At 39.1% G+C, this 15,948-nt stretch overlaps 1 protein-coding gene across 1 annotated transcript in view; it reads left to right on the forward strand.

Moving 5' to 3' along the window:
• The window catches only part of LOC126159426 (solute carrier family 46 member 3-like), a 64,534-nt gene that overhangs the window by 35,315 nt on the left and 13,271 nt on the right, over positions 1-15,948 (forward strand). The window contains exons 4-5 of the mRNA XM_049916528.1: positions 2,888-2,971; positions 7,889-8,045. Of these exons, the coding sequence (XP_049772485.1) occupies positions 2,888-2,971; positions 7,889-8,045 (241 nt within the window). The remainder of the gene's footprint in view (positions 1-2,887; positions 2,972-7,888; positions 8,046-15,948) is intronic.

The following is a 15,948-nucleotide window of genomic DNA, read 5'->3' on the forward strand; positions in this document are numbered from 1 at the left end:
TCATGCAAGTGGTTCTCCTTTCTCCAAAGGTGTCTTTAATTTTCCTGTAGGCAGTATCTATCTTACCCCTAGTGAGATAAGCCTCTACATCCTTACATTTGACCTCTAACCATCCCTGCTTAGCCATTTTGCACTTCCTATCGATCTCATTTTTGAGACGTTTGTATTCCTTTTTGCATGCTTCATTTACTGTATTTTTATATTTTCTCCTTTCATCAATTAAATTCAATATTTCTTCTGTTACCCAAGGATTTCTAATAGCCCTCACCTTTTTACCTACTTGATCCTCTGCTGCCTTCACTATTTCATCCCTCAAAGCTACCCGTTCTTCTTCTACTGTATTTCTTTCCCCCATTCCTGTCAATTGTTCCCTTATGCTCTCCCTGAAACTCTGTACAAACTCTGGTTCTTTCTGTTTATCCAGGTCCCATCTCTTTAAATTCCCACTTTTTTGCAGTGTCTTCAGTTTTAATCTACAGTTCATGACCAATAGATTGTGGTCAGAGTCCACATCTGCCCCTGGAAATGTCTTACAATTTAAAACCTGGTTCCTAAATCTCTGTCTTACCATTATATAATCTATCTGATATCTTCCAGTACCTCCAGGGTTCTTCCATGTATACAACCTTCTTTCATGATTCTTGAACCAAGTGTTAGCTATGATTAAGTTATGCTCTGTGCAAAATTCTACCAGACGGCTTCCTCTTTCATTTCTTCCCCCCCAATCCATATTCACCTACTATGTTGCCTTCTCTCCTTTTTCGTACTCTCGAATTCCAGTCCCCCATGACTATTAAATTTTCATCTCCCTTCACTACCTGAATAATTTCTTTTATTTCATCATACATTTCATCAATTTCTTTGTCGTCTGCTCGTCTGCAGAGCTAGTTGGCATCTAAACTTGTACCACTGTAGTAGGCATGGACTTTGTGTCTATCTTGGCCACAATAATGCATTCACTATGCTGTTTGTAGTAGCTTACCCATACTCCTATTTTTTTATTCATTATTAAACCTACTCCCGCATTACACCTATTTGATTTTGTATTTATAACCCTGTATTCACCTGACCAAAAGTCTTCTTCCTCCTGCCACCGAACTTCACTAATTCCCACTATATCTAACTTTAACCTATCCATTTCCCTTTTTAAATTTTCTAACCTACCTGCCCGATTAAGGGATCTGACATTCCACGCTCTGATCCGCTGAACGACAGTTTTCTTTCTCCTGATAACAACGTCCTCTTGAGTAGTCGCCGCCCGGAGATCCGAATGGGGGACTACTATTTTACCTCCGGAAAATTTTACCCAAGAGGACGCCATCATCATTTAATCATACTGTAAAGCTGCATGCCCTTGGGAAAAATTACGGCTGTAGTTTCCCCTTGCTTTCAGCTGTTTGCAGTACCAGAACAGCAAGGCCATTTTGGTTAGTGTTACAAGGCCAGATCAGTCAATCATCCAGACTGTTGCCCCTGCAACTACTGAAAAGGCTGCTGCCCCTCTTCAGGAACCACACATTTGTCTGGCGTCTCAACAGATACCCCTCCATTGAGGTTGCACCTACAGTACGGCTATCTTTATCGTTGAGGCACGCAAGCCTCCCCACCAACGGCAATGTCCATGGTTCATGGGGGGGCTGTAAGCCTACTGGTCAGCATATCTGTCTCTTTGTCAATTTAAATACCTTTTTATACAACTACTCTTAATATTATTTTCCTTGTATGTAGTTTAGAACTGTGACAGGAGCGCATTCTAGGTCAGTAGCAGGCAGAATGAACACTGAAATGCCATAAAAAGACATGATTTCCCACAGTTTTCCAATGGGACACTGTGTTCAGCAGATATTTGATTTGTTTGTTTATTGTATGTACCTATCCTGTAGAGTGTGTGTGTGTGTGTGTGTGTGTGTGTGTGTGTGTGAGAGAGAGAGAGAGAGAGAGAGAGAGAGAGAGAGAGAGAGAGAGAGAGAGACTGAGTCGAGTGAATGACTGTGAGCTTTTTAATCACCATACCATCTTCCCATGTCGTAGCCCTTGTAATGCACCTCTTTCTCCGGGGGACAAATATTAATTATTATCAGCAGTATATTAAGCTACAAATTATCGTTTTAAACCTGTGTGATCTCCCTGGTGTGCCTAGTCAACCACCAGTCCCCGTCACGTTGTTCACTCTAATAACAGAGTACATACAGGGTTGAAGACATGGAGAATGATAGGTATCATCACAATTTGAATTTAGAGTAATATAACTTTCTTACCTATATTGGTCGTCGTTGCACACTCGTCGTCCAATGATGAATCTCGCCATCCGCTATTTGTTAAATCAATTTGAGGTCCAGGGTGTGTATTTTGCTGCGTAAGAACTGACACATAGTTAAACTTCCAACTTTTATTTTATAAATGCTGATCATGATGATCTTCAATAATTTTCAATATAACAGCTTTTCCAATACATCATTTCATTCCCTCTATCCTTGACCTTCTCAAAGCATGCGTATTACAAGACGTCTCATCACCAACTGCCCATTGTCTCTACACCCGCCAACAACCAGCTCCTGTTCACAGAGCTTACAAACTGTGCAGTACTGCCAACCTTGGTCGTATATCGATATTTTACACGTTGCACGTATACATATATGAAAAACATAGTATGAAAAATGAAAAGTGTTTATAATATAGTTCTGTGGCAATATACCTCATTATTGTCATCATATTAACAGTTTTGTAACAAAATAATAATATTTCACTTTATGTTTACGTAGTTAAAGTTCACTTGCTCCTTCAAGTTGACTGACGGCACCGCACACCTCGCCAGCCGGTGGTATCGGTAGTTTCAGTAGTCTGTTACATTACACCCTCCAAAATGTAAAATAAATTTCTTTTACAGTGCCCATTGCAGAACTGTTACATGGAGCAGCAATGGCAGTGCAGAAATCCATTGGGTCGAAAATAGTAGCACCTACAGATATGGGTAAGTTGAAATTAAATGTTAGATTATCCTGTTCTAATAATCTCCCTAAACAGATACTATTTAATATATTATGCAGATATCTCCTTTATTTTACTTTTTCCTGCCCTACTTACCCAAAAATTTCATTTCCTGATATTGCTAAATTGAATGAGTTTTATTAATGAAACTACACTCTGCAGGTTCTTTGAAATGAACGAACTATTGGCTGAAGCCATTTTTGTAAACAAGCTTCCTGTGATTTTACTGTAAAAGTAATAATAAATTGTTAGACTTATGTAAAAAAGAAAAATACTGTGTTATGAAATCTCATCTCATGACTCATTCGCAATACACAGCAGAAAAATACACAACAAACAAACGCTGCCTATGGAAAATGAAGTTACTGGGGAAACACTGAGTGAGCCTAGAAACCCACAGAGCATCAGCAAAATAATGCAACATAAAACAAAAAATAAAAACATTGTGGGAAACACAGAGAAATCTCCAGTAAACGAACATTCTTATGATATCCAGACTGATTGGCAACAAGTTCGTCACAAAAAAGGAAAGAAAGTACACTATTATGACCCAAACAATCCACCCATGACTACTAATCAAATAAATCCATCTACAGAGTACAAACAGCCTTATAAAACCATACCTCAGAGCTCTAGACAAAATGATAACCTCGAAATACCCATTCTACAAATATCTGCTACACCACCAACTAGAAATTTCAGTGTTAGAAACAGGCAAATAAGTATAATAGGCACAGGTGATAAACAAGAACTGTAAAGAGAAATAAAGGCTTGTTTTCACCTGAGCAAAGTTAAAAACAGCACAACCACTGAAGATGTAATCAGTTTCCTATGTAAAACCTTCCCTGAGTTCAATAATTTTGAAGTAGAAAAACTAGCTACAAAAGGTCTAAACAGCAGTTTCAAAATTAGTGTTGACTTCGAACTAAAGGAAAAAGTAATGAACAGTTCTATATGGCCTAAGAATGTAGTATTACAGCATTTTTTATTACGGAGAACATTCAAGGCAGCATACGATAGAGCCTACTATTGCAACTGCAGGTCAACAATTGAATGAAAATAATGTACCCTTAGTTTTAGCTAGTGTAAATGTTCAATGTTTATGAACAAAATGTGATCTGTTATCTATATTTATAGAAGATTCAAAGCCAGATGTGATATGTGTATGTGAGCACTGGCTTGACAAAGAAGAGGGTGAAAATTACAGATGCATTGAATACCTTGAAATGGTGAGCGCATGGTATTGAGAAACTACCACTCATGGAGGCGTGTCTGTGCATGCCAATAAAAATCTCAACATTAGGGACGTGGACCTGAGAAATTACTGCTCAGATTGGGTTTAGAACTGGCTGGCTTAGAACTAGTAGATATGAATATGATTATTGTTTCAGTGTACCATTCACCAAGTGGAAATTTCAAAAACTTTATCACTAACTTGGAAAGTAGTTTATGTCACATAACACACCTTAAACCAAAACTTGCACTGTGTAGCAATCTTAATGTACACATAGCTGAAAATAGTACAAAAGAAAGAGCATTCTTGAATTTAGTAAATAGTTATGGTCTCTTTATAGCAAACAGACTTCCAACTATAGGTGATGCCTGCCTCAACACCATTATTGCAAATTTAGATATCTGAGGTTACAAAATAAATGTAGTTGGTGCAAAGATAGCAGACTACAGTTCATTAGTCATGAAACTACAAATGAAGGCTCTGGGTAATCAATACGTGGCAATCAAATTATGTGTTTTACAGAAGAGTAGTGCCAAAAGAAAAAACTAGACACTTTCAATGCCTCACTGTCCAGTATAAACTGGCAGCAATTAATTACAGAAGCAAAACCCAATAATGCCTTAAATTTTCTTTTCCAGACATTAAAAACCAAAATTGCTGAGATGTGAGATGTTCCCACTGATACCAAAGAAAAGCCACACAGATAGAACACAAGGAAAACAGAAAATAGTAAATACAAAAACATGGTACACACCTGAGCTGGCCAATCTAAAACACATTGTCCTAATGTGGAATGACTGTGCCAAAGCAGCCACAGATCCAAATAGTAAACAATTGTTACACATAATTACATAGGCCAAGAGATTTTACAGAAAAAAGTAGAAGCTAAAAGTAGGGAGAATGACAGATTCAGAAGAGAAGCCTATAATCCGTGCAAAGCAGCCTGGACTGTAGTAAATGAACATAGGAAGAAGCCTACTTCCTCTTCTAATGCCTGCAGTCCTCATGACTTTAATGACTACTTTATCAAAGTTATAGAAAACACTGTTGCTGAAATCCCAGACTCGGTTATAGATCCTGCTGTTTACTTACCAAATAAAACTCACAGTAAATTTTAAACATGGAAAAAAGTACATGCAAATGACATAGTGAAAATAGTAAAATCTTATAAAACTTCAGAGACTCAAGATACCTACGGTATGTCCTGTACTGTCCTAAAGAAAATTACTGGAGAAATAGTACAGCCATTAGCAACAGCTATAAACAATTGCCTCTCTACAGGAGTTTTCCCAGATTTCTTGAAACTTGCAAGGACGGTACCAGTTTACAAAAAAGGAAACCCAGATAATGTGTCAAGTTTTAGGCCAATATCAGTCATTCCTATACTAGCAAAAGTGATTGAACCCATCATGAAAGATCAGATCCTAATTTATTTTGAAGAAAACAGTCTCTTCAAAGATGCACAACATGGGTTCCACAAGGGAAAGTCCTGTACCTCTGCAGCATTAGACTTATTAAGAAAAGTAATGCAGGCATTCAAGGAGAGAGTTTGTGGCACTCACACTGTACAATCTAAGCAAAGTTTTTGACTGCATCCCCCATAAGATCTTGCTCAAAAAACTAAAATGTTATGGTGTGGGAGGTACAGCCCTAGCTACACTTCAGTCTTACTTGGAAGACAGAAGGCATATTGTTGCAATCAACATCCCAGGAACAGAAGGTCGAACACGGCGTGCCACAAGGTTTGGTCATAGACCCACTCCTCTTCCTCATTTTTGTAAATGATCTAAGTGAAGTTGGTGAGACACTACAATTTGCAGATAACACCACTCTTATTGCCAAAGGGGAAAATTCCGCACAAGCAGTCATGAGGTCTGTACAGTTCGAAAACACTAAAAAATGGTTCGCTGCCAACAAGATGAAAGTAAACGAAGAAGAAACACAGCGTATGGTATGCAGCCTTAGAAAAAACACATATCTGACCTTATAGAATCTATGAAACTGTTAGTCTTCACAATAGACCACAAACTCTCATGGAATGGACACACTGTGCATGTGTGCAAGAAACTCTCTTGTGTAATATTACTCCTACAAAGATTAAAAAAAGTGATTACAGACCAGTTTACGATGACTGTCTACTATGCTTTGTTCCATAGCCATATTTTGTATGGCTTACAGCTATGGGGTCATTTGGCAGGCTGCAAGGATGTGCTGCTACTGTAAAAGAAGGCAATAAGACGTATTACATTGAGCAGCAGCCAGGAACACTGCAAACCTCTATTCAGAACATTGGGAATAATGACTGTTTATAGCCACTATGTATTATTATGCATTATCCACATAAGGGAAAACCTAGACACCTACAGCAAGAGGCATAACATCAAAAACATGATACTCGCAGCAAAGAAGACATAAATCTACCAACCTGCCGACTGTCCAAAACAAGACAGTTTTCCAGTGATCGCTGTCAGGATGTTCAACAAACTACCTGTTGAATAGCAGACCCTGCCACTGGACAACAAGAAACAAATTGCTGAAGTCCTAAAACAATGCCCACTATACTTGGTCCAAGAATTCTTTGGCTGTGAAGAAAGTCAATGGACACAGTGAACATGACACAGCCTAAATACATTACCTGTATAAAGCGCTGGCACGTCGATAGACACACAAACAAACACAAACATACACACAAAATTCAAGCTTTCGCAACAAACTGTTGCCTCATCAGGAAAGAGGGAAGGAGAGGGAAAGACGAAAGGATGTGGGTTTTAAGGGAGAGGGTAAGGAGTCATTCCAATCCCGGGAGCGGAAAGACTTACCTTAGGGGGAAAAAAGGACGGGTATACACTAGCACACACACACACACACACACACACACACACACACACATATCCATCCACACATATACAGACACAAGCAGACATATACAGAGGCAAAGAGTTTGGGCAGAGATGTCAGTCGAGGCGGAAGTGCAGAGGCAAAGATGTTGTTGAATGACAGGTGAGGTATGAGTGGTGGCAACTTGAAATTAGCGGAGATTGAGGCCTGGTGGATAACGGGTAGAGAGGATATATTGAAGAGCAAGTTCCCATCTCCGGAGTTCGGATAGGTTAGTGTTAGTGGGAAGTATCCAGATAACCCGGATGGTGTAACACTGTGCCAAGATGTGCTGGCCGTGCACCAAGGCATGTTTAGCCACAGGGTGATCCTCATTACCAACAAACACTGTCTGCCTGTGTCCATTCATGTGAATGGACAGTTTGTTGCTGGTCATTCCCACATAGAATGCGTCACAGTGTAGGCAGGTCAGTTGGTAAATCACGTGGGTGCTTTCACACGTGACTCTGCCTTTGATCGTGTACACCTTCCAGGTTACAGGACTGGAGTAGGTGGTGGTGGGAGGGTGCATGGGAGAGGTTTTACACCGGGGGCAAAACACATAACCATAAATGTTTCATGATAGAGATTTATTAACTCAGTATCTAACAGCTCCTTTTCTTTGTTAGTGTATACTTTGATTCATTCCTCATCCCAAAATGTTCTCCTTCACAATGGAATCTAAGGTATATTATGAGTGGGTGAATGAATGAAAGAGTAGCAATTTAGAATGAATTATCGTGGTTGATTCCATAGTCACATAACTGCATTTACTTTTGTTTATTCCAGGGAAGCTCAGTGCTCTATATAGTCTGTCAGAAGCTGTTGTGCCCCTTGCAATCATACCGCTGTACAATTTAGTGTACCAACACACCTTCAGCAGCTTTCCCTCAGCATTCTTCCTGACAAGTGCTGTTCTGACAGCTCCTGCTCTTCTGATGTTCATGTAAGTACAGTTTGTATGCATTGCCAGGTAAACAGATTAAATAAGAGTGTAATATTGAATTATTATTAACTTGATAAAAATAAAAATCCATTCAAAAGACAGTTCAGCTCAGTTGCCCTGACAGTGATTGTAGGGACACATCTGGGGAGGAGATGATAACAGAGTATGGGAATTAAGCATGGGGGGGGGGGGTGGTAGTGATTGCAGATTGCATATTTAGAGGTGAGCACATATGTTTATATTAAATATTGTAATACAAGGTGATTATAATTAAAGTTAAACTTTCAAACCACTGTATAAATAATGCCACTGGTCAGAATGACGTCAAATTGCAATGGAATATTATTGGAGAAGGGGGAAAATGTATGGCAGAAGAAAAATAAATAGTTACAAAATGCAGCAATAGACACTGCTGTAAGAATCTGGTTGACTACTAATGACAAATAAATCATACAACAATGCCTAAGGTGTACAGTTGATGCTATACAAACTGTACTACTCAGTGTGCATGGGTGTACAGGTGTGATACTGTTAGTTACATAAGCCCATCGACCACGGCAATGTCATATCACATCAGATAGGAAAAATCGGTTTTTACTTGTCCTGGGACCAAAAACCACATAAAAAGCATCAATGACATCAGTTTAATCGTCCTGACAATAAAATCACATGAAAAGCATCAATCACATCGGTTTTAAGTTGTCTTGAGGCCAAAAACTGCATAAAAATCATCAATCAAAATCAAATCACGTTATTAATTTCCCTGTGGCTAACGCAAGACATGCTCAGTCTACAGTCCACCATTTTCTGAAACAAGTTGAAATCGAGAAACAGCATGTTCCACAACTGATCAAAGTGTTTCTGGGATCACGTTCAGAATGTGTTGCATGATGCATGCCTTAAATGCAACTAAGTTTGCAATCAGAACACTGAACACAACATCTTTCAGATAGCTCCACAGCCAGAAGTCACACAGATTAAGATCAGGTGATCGAGATGGCCGGGCTATAGGGAAACTGCAGTTCATAATTCTAGCATTTCCGAAATGGCACTTCAGCAGCTGCTTAATTGGATTTGCAATATGCAGAGGTGTGCCATCTTGTATAAAAATGATCCCATCCACACTGTTGGAGAGCTGGAATGATGTGGTTGTGCAAAAGACACTCATAGCGGCTACCAGTGATGATACAGGCAATAAGACTGGAAGCACCTATGATAAATGATTCTGTAAACCCAAACCACACAGTAAACTCTTCAGGATGAATTGGTACTGGTTGATTTGCGTGTGGATTTTCCGTTGCCTATATTCAACAATTCTGGGTATTCACATATCCTGTCAGATGGAAGTGGGCTTCCACAAAATTTTCCATGGCCAATCGTTGTCCACTTCCATGCGAGCAAGAAATTCTAAAGGAAAGATCTCTCTTGCTGGCAGGTCAACAGGAAGCAACTCCTGCACATGGGTAATTTAGAATGGATAGCAAAGAAGGATGTTTTGTAGGATTTTACACACCATGCTCACGAGTATGTCCAACGTTTGGGCAATTCTCCATGCACTACACATTTGCACACCACCACTCATCTCCTCCTGCATTGCTGTTTAGATTTGATTAAAGTTACTTTCATTCAAATTGATCCATAGTGAGGAGGTCCTCCAGGATGTACAACATGTCAGGAAAACAATAATATATGACAAACACTTACAACTAAAGCAAATAAGCTATTTTTTTAATGAACACTACATGAAAGGATCATTTTGCAACACTCATTTACTAAGATCACATTAATGCACTGAATTTAAAATTTTAAAAAAATGGTTTTTTTTATTTATAAGGTAATAAACTTATAATAGAACTACTACAATACTTATTTACAATGAACACATTACTGCACACACGGTGTTTCAGAAGTGATGGTCAATATTCAGGGATATAACAGGAATGATCATTCAAAACAAAAAAGTCAAGTAAACATGGGGTCCAAAATACGTACCTTAAGAGCTATGAGCAATTCTTGATCTTCAATTCTGTTATGAAACAAATCTCTTCTACTGCAAGCTTTTTTTTATTTCCATATTTTGGGAAGTGGTAGTACAGACCAAAACAAGAAAAAAATGTCCAGTAAACATGTGCTCGAAAATGCATACCTTAAAAGTTATGAGCACTTGTTCATTAGAAGAGTTGTGTTTCAAAATAGCGAAGGTGAACAAGTGCTCATAGCTCTTAAGTCATAGCTTTTAGGGCACATGTTTACTGGACTTTTTCTTATTTTAGTCCATACTACCACTTTCCAAAATATGGAAAGTAAAGAGCTTGCAGTAGAAGAGATTTGTTTCACAGTATCAAAGATCAAGAATTGTTCATAGCTCTTAAGGTATGCGTTTTAGACCACATTTTTACTTGACTTTTTTGTTTCAAATGATTATTCCTGTCATTTCCTTGAATTAAACACCTTATATAGCCACACACACCACACAAAAATCAGTTGGTTCTACTGAAAAATTCATCAGTGGAGTAGAAGGAGTTGGCCACCAATAAATCCTTTAGGCTTCTCATAAACTGAATTTCATTGATGTTAAGCTTTTTATAGCTGCTGGCAAGTTATTGAAAATGTGTGTTCCTGAATAATACACACCTTTCTGGACAAGATAAGTGACTTTAAAACCTTGTGAAGAGCATTCTTATTTCTAATATTGATTCCATGAACTGAGCTGTTGGTTTGAAAAAGTGATGTATTTTTAATGACAAATTTCATTAAGGAGTAAATATATTGGGAAGCAATAGTAAGTATCCCTAGTTCCCTAAACAGGCCTGTGCAGGATGTTCTTGAGTTCACATCACATATAACTTTTATTTTTTGTGCCCATAAAACCTTAGCTTGATGAATTACTCCAAAAAATAATCCCATATGACATTATGGAGTGAAAGTAAGCATAGTATGCCAGCTTTTTAATTTTTATATCCCCTATGTCAGACAGAATTCGCTTTGTAAATAGAGATTTGAAACTTCCTGACAGATTAAAACTGTATGCCAGACCAAGACTCGAACTCGGGTCCCGAGTTGAGTCTCGGTCCGGCACACAGTTTTAATGTGCCAGGAAGTTACATATCAGTGCACACTCTGCTGCAGAGTGAATATCTCATTCTCGAAGTAGAGATTTGTTTAGATGCTTCAGCAGTTATGTGGTGTGCTCCTCCCTGTTGAATTTATTATCAAGCTCTAACCCTAAGAATTTAACGCTGTCCACTTCTTCTATCTGCTTGTCATCATATATTAGGCACATACTCATGGGACACCCCTTACAAGTTCTGAAATGCATGCAGAGTGTTTTTCCAAAGTTTAGTGACAAAGAATTGGCTAGGAACCAGTGATTAACGTCCACAAATATTTTGTAGCTGATCTTTCTAAGACTACTCTTGATTTTCTATTTATTGCAATGTTTGTACCATTGTCAAACAAAACAAACTTGGCATCTGATAATGTTACTGATGTAAGGTCATTGATACATACAAGAAAAAGTAAGGGTCCTAAGATGGAACTTTGTGGGTTCAAAATGGCTCTGAGCACTATGGGACTCAACTTCTGAGGTCATTAGTCCCCTAGAACTTAGAACTAGTTAAACCTAACCAACCTAAGGACATCACACACATCCATGCCCGAGGCAGGATTTGAACCTGCGACCGCAGCGGTCTCGCGGTTCCAGACTGAACTTTGTGGGGCCCCACATGTAATTAGTTCCCAGTCGGATGATGCCCGATAGCTTAATAAATGTCTCTTTCCTAATAACACCCTTTGTTTCCTGCCAGAGATATAAGATTTGAACCATTTTGCAGCATTTCCTGTTACATCCTAATATTCTAATTTACTTAAAAGGATTGTTTCCAGGGTTCTCGGGTGTCCAGCCAGATGCAATCGTTTAAGTCCCATGATATTTCGGCGAATAACCTTTCTGTCATCATGTGGTGGTTCTGATGGAATGGTCTGTCTGCTCATTGTCAATGTTATTTATGTCCGTCAGTTGGGCTTCGATTCCCACCACTGATGGCCCAATTGCAGCCGCCAACATTCCGATTGCAAGCGCTGATGCTCCAATTGTGGCCACCGACAATCCATCTGCGGGTACTGACCCAGGTCCGCGCCATCCCCGGCATCACACCGGGTGGTGGAAGATGCAAAATCCCATGGAGTGTCCCTGGCGGCCATTGTGGAAAGATCTTGTGTTCGCTTGAGGTGTGACTCCTTGATGGAGCTAAGTAAGGGTTTCCATGCAATCGGCCTGTTGGCACAGGGAATTGAAGCCCAACTGATGGACATAAATAACACCGACAGTGAGCAGACAGACCCTTCCATCAGAACCACCTGATGATGGTGGAAAGGTTATTCACCAAAATATCATGGGACGTCAATGATTGCTGGACACCTGAGAGCCCTGGAAACAACACATATTCTGGGAAAGCCTCCGATCACATACTTAAAAGGAAGTTGTGATTTACACAGTTTAATGCCTTTAACAGATCACAAAATGTACCAGTTGCCTACAGTTTTTTGTCTAATGAATTAAGTACATTTTCTCTGTAAGTGTAGATGTTGTTGTTGTTCTGGTCTTCAGTCCTGAGACTGGTTTGATGCAGCTCTCCATGCTACTCTATCCTGTGCAAGCTTCTTCATCTCCCAGTACCTACTGCAACCTACATCCTTCTGAATCTGCTTGGTGTATTCATCTCTTGGTCTCCCTCTACGATTTTTACCCTCCACGCTGCCCTCCAATGCTAAATTGGTGATCCCTTGATGCCTCAGAACATGTCCTACCAATCGATCCCTTCTTCTTGTCAAGTTGTGCCACAAATTTCTCTTCTCCCCAATTCTATTCAATATCTCCTCATTAGTTATGTGATCTAACCATCTAATCTTCAGCATTCTTCTGTAGCACCACATTTCGAAAGCCTCTATTCTCTTCTTGTCCAAACTATTTATTGTCCATGTTTCACTTCCATACATGGCTACACTCCATACAAATACTTTCAGAAATGACTTCCTGACACTTGAATCTATACTCGATGTTAACAAATTTCTCTTCTTCAGAAACGCTTTCCTTGCCATTGCCAGTCTACATTTTATATCCTCTCTACTTCGACCATCATCAGTTATTTTGCTCCCGAAATAGCAAAACTCCTTTACTACTTTAAGTGTCTCATTTCCTAATCTAATATCCTCAGCATCTCCCGACTTAATTGGACTACATTCCATTATCCTTGTTTTGCTTTTGTTGATTTTCATCTTATATCCTCCTTTCAAGATGCTATCCATTCCATTCAACTGCTCTTCCAAGTAGTTTGCTGTGTCTGACAGAATTACAATGTCATCGGAGAACCTCAAGGTTTTCATTTCTTCTCCATGGATTTTAATACCTACTCCGAATTTTTCTTTTGTTTCCATGTGTGTGTGCGAGTGTATACCTGTCCTTTTTTCCCCCTAAGGTAAGTCTTTCCGCTCCCGGGATTGGAATGACTCCTTACCCTCTCCCTTAAAACCCACATCCTTTCGTCTTTCCCTCTCCTTCCCTCTTTCCTGATGAAGCAACCGTTTGTTGCAAAAGCTCGAATTTTGTGTGTACGTTTGTGTTTGTTTGTGTGTCTATCGACCCGCCAGCACTTTTGTTTGGTAAGTCTCATCATCTTTGTTTTTAGATATATTTTTCCCACGTGGAATGTTTCCCTCTATTAAGTTCATGTATATACCTTCTTGCAAACATGGCCCTCCAGAAACCTCATGGCAGAACCTCTGGAAGCAGTGTTTGCAGATCATAACTGGAAGCATCAGTGACAATGAACTTTTGAGTCAGGCCTCTAGGCATGTTAAGACTGCCTAATGGTTAAGGCAACTGCTTATAACAAGCAGAAAATCTGATTTTGAGTGCCACTCTGAAACAAATTTTCAACTGTCACTACAAATTCATCAGATAGTCTTGTTGAAGCTTCTCAGTATTTCATCAGAGCATACAATCATCTTCCGGCAATGATACTGACTCATGATACAATAAAATGCAGAAGAGTTGATAATCATGGTGAAATGTGCTGTACATAGAGGTCTTTCTTCACAGTTAGTGTTCTCCTGAAGTTAGTTACAAATATTTTTGTTTGAAAGTGGTGGACAGTTGCTCTGTTATAAAGTCCAGTTACAAAATATGATGCAATTGCCAAGAACCCTAACAATATTTACTATTTTGTAATTCTTTAAAAGGACAATTTGAATAACGTTTACATACTGATGTCTGTTTCTTTCACGATTTATTATTATAAGTGCTGTTAATTCAGCTGTTCACAATATGATGATTTTTTTATATCTGCTTCTTATTATAAACGACAAATTTTTAACCATAGGGGTGCCACATAGGCCATTTCTGACCCATGAGGTTTGTCGAGGGCACTACCCTCCTCCATAATCATCACAAGACCAAATGGTCCTGACTTAATTTTTATGGCATTATAAAACTCACCAAAATTTCATCCTCCTAGTACGAAAAATTTACCTGCTATATGTTAAATATCATATGAGTAATTTTTGACCCATATGCAGTATAACGCAATTTGATAACAATAAACCCAGTTTTCAGACTCATGATATGTTGGACTGTATTATAACAGTTTAGGACAAAATAACCTGAAATATGAAAAATTTGGAGATTGGATGGTGCTTTATATCAGCGCGGGATTTCGGTTCCCTACAGACTGGTGACATGCAGTCATCTTAGATTTGATTCTGTGTTATCAATGAGACAAGCAAACTGATCAATTTTGCCTTGCTTCAGAAATATGGAATCTATTTCATCATAGCTGCATTGCCTGCTCCAAGCCAGGCAAGAACATGACCGTCAACAAGGAGAACATGACTGTCAATGAGGAACTGTATCCTTGCAAGTGCAGTTGCTCATTTTTGCAGTACATGCTGAGTAAACGTGATAAGCATAGGATAAAATACTGTCTTTTGTGTGATGCTGATGAGTGCTACTTTCTCAATGGATTTGTCTTACTGTGGTCAACATGAAACTTGTGATCCAAGCAAGGGTCTTGGTCACCATGTCACTATAAAGTTGGCACATCCATTCCTCTAATGTGGCCATAACATCACGACTGACAACTTCTTCATCTCTGTGAAACTGATAAATGCGCTGAAACAAAAAGGGACAAGTTTAGCTGACACTCTTCAGAGATCATTCAAAGAGATCTCTGCTGCGGCGCGAAGTGGAGATGACGCATTCTGCGCAACACACTTGTACAAGTCAGGCAACAATCTTCTCTTATGTACCAAGGGAAAAAGGAAAAAAGTTCTTGTTCTGAGTAATATGCATGCTGGATGTCAGGTCAATGAGAATACTGAGAAGAAATGTCAAGAAACCATGAAGTTTTATAATATACACTGAAGTGCCAAAGAAACTGGTATAGGCATGCATATTCAAATACATAGTTATGTAAACAACAGGCAGAATATGGCACTGTGGTCAGCAATGCCTATATAGGACAACAAGTGTCTGGTGTGTTCTTAGATTAGTTACTGCTGTTACCATGGCAGGTTATCAAGATTTAAGTGAGTTCGAACATGCTGTTATAGTTATGAGCAATGGGACACAGCATCTCTGAGGTAGTGGTGAAGTGGGATTTTTCCATACAACCATTTCACGAGTGTATCATGAATATCAGGAATCTAGTAAAACATCAAATCTCTGACATCGCTGCGGCTGGAAAAACATCCTGCAAGAATGGGATCAATGACAACTGAAGAGAATTGTTCAATGTGACAGAAGTGCAACCCTTCCACAAATTGCTGCAGATTTCAATGCTGGGCCATGAAATGATTCAAATGGCTCTGAGCACTATGGGACTTAACATCTATGGTCATCAGTCAC

This window comes from Schistocerca cancellata, chromosome 2 (genome assembly GCF_023864275.1).
Source record: "Schistocerca cancellata isolate TAMUIC-IGC-003103 chromosome 2, iqSchCanc2.1, whole genome shotgun sequence".
In the NCBI taxonomy this organism is placed as follows: domain Eukaryota; kingdom Metazoa; phylum Arthropoda; class Insecta; order Orthoptera; family Acrididae; genus Schistocerca; species Schistocerca cancellata.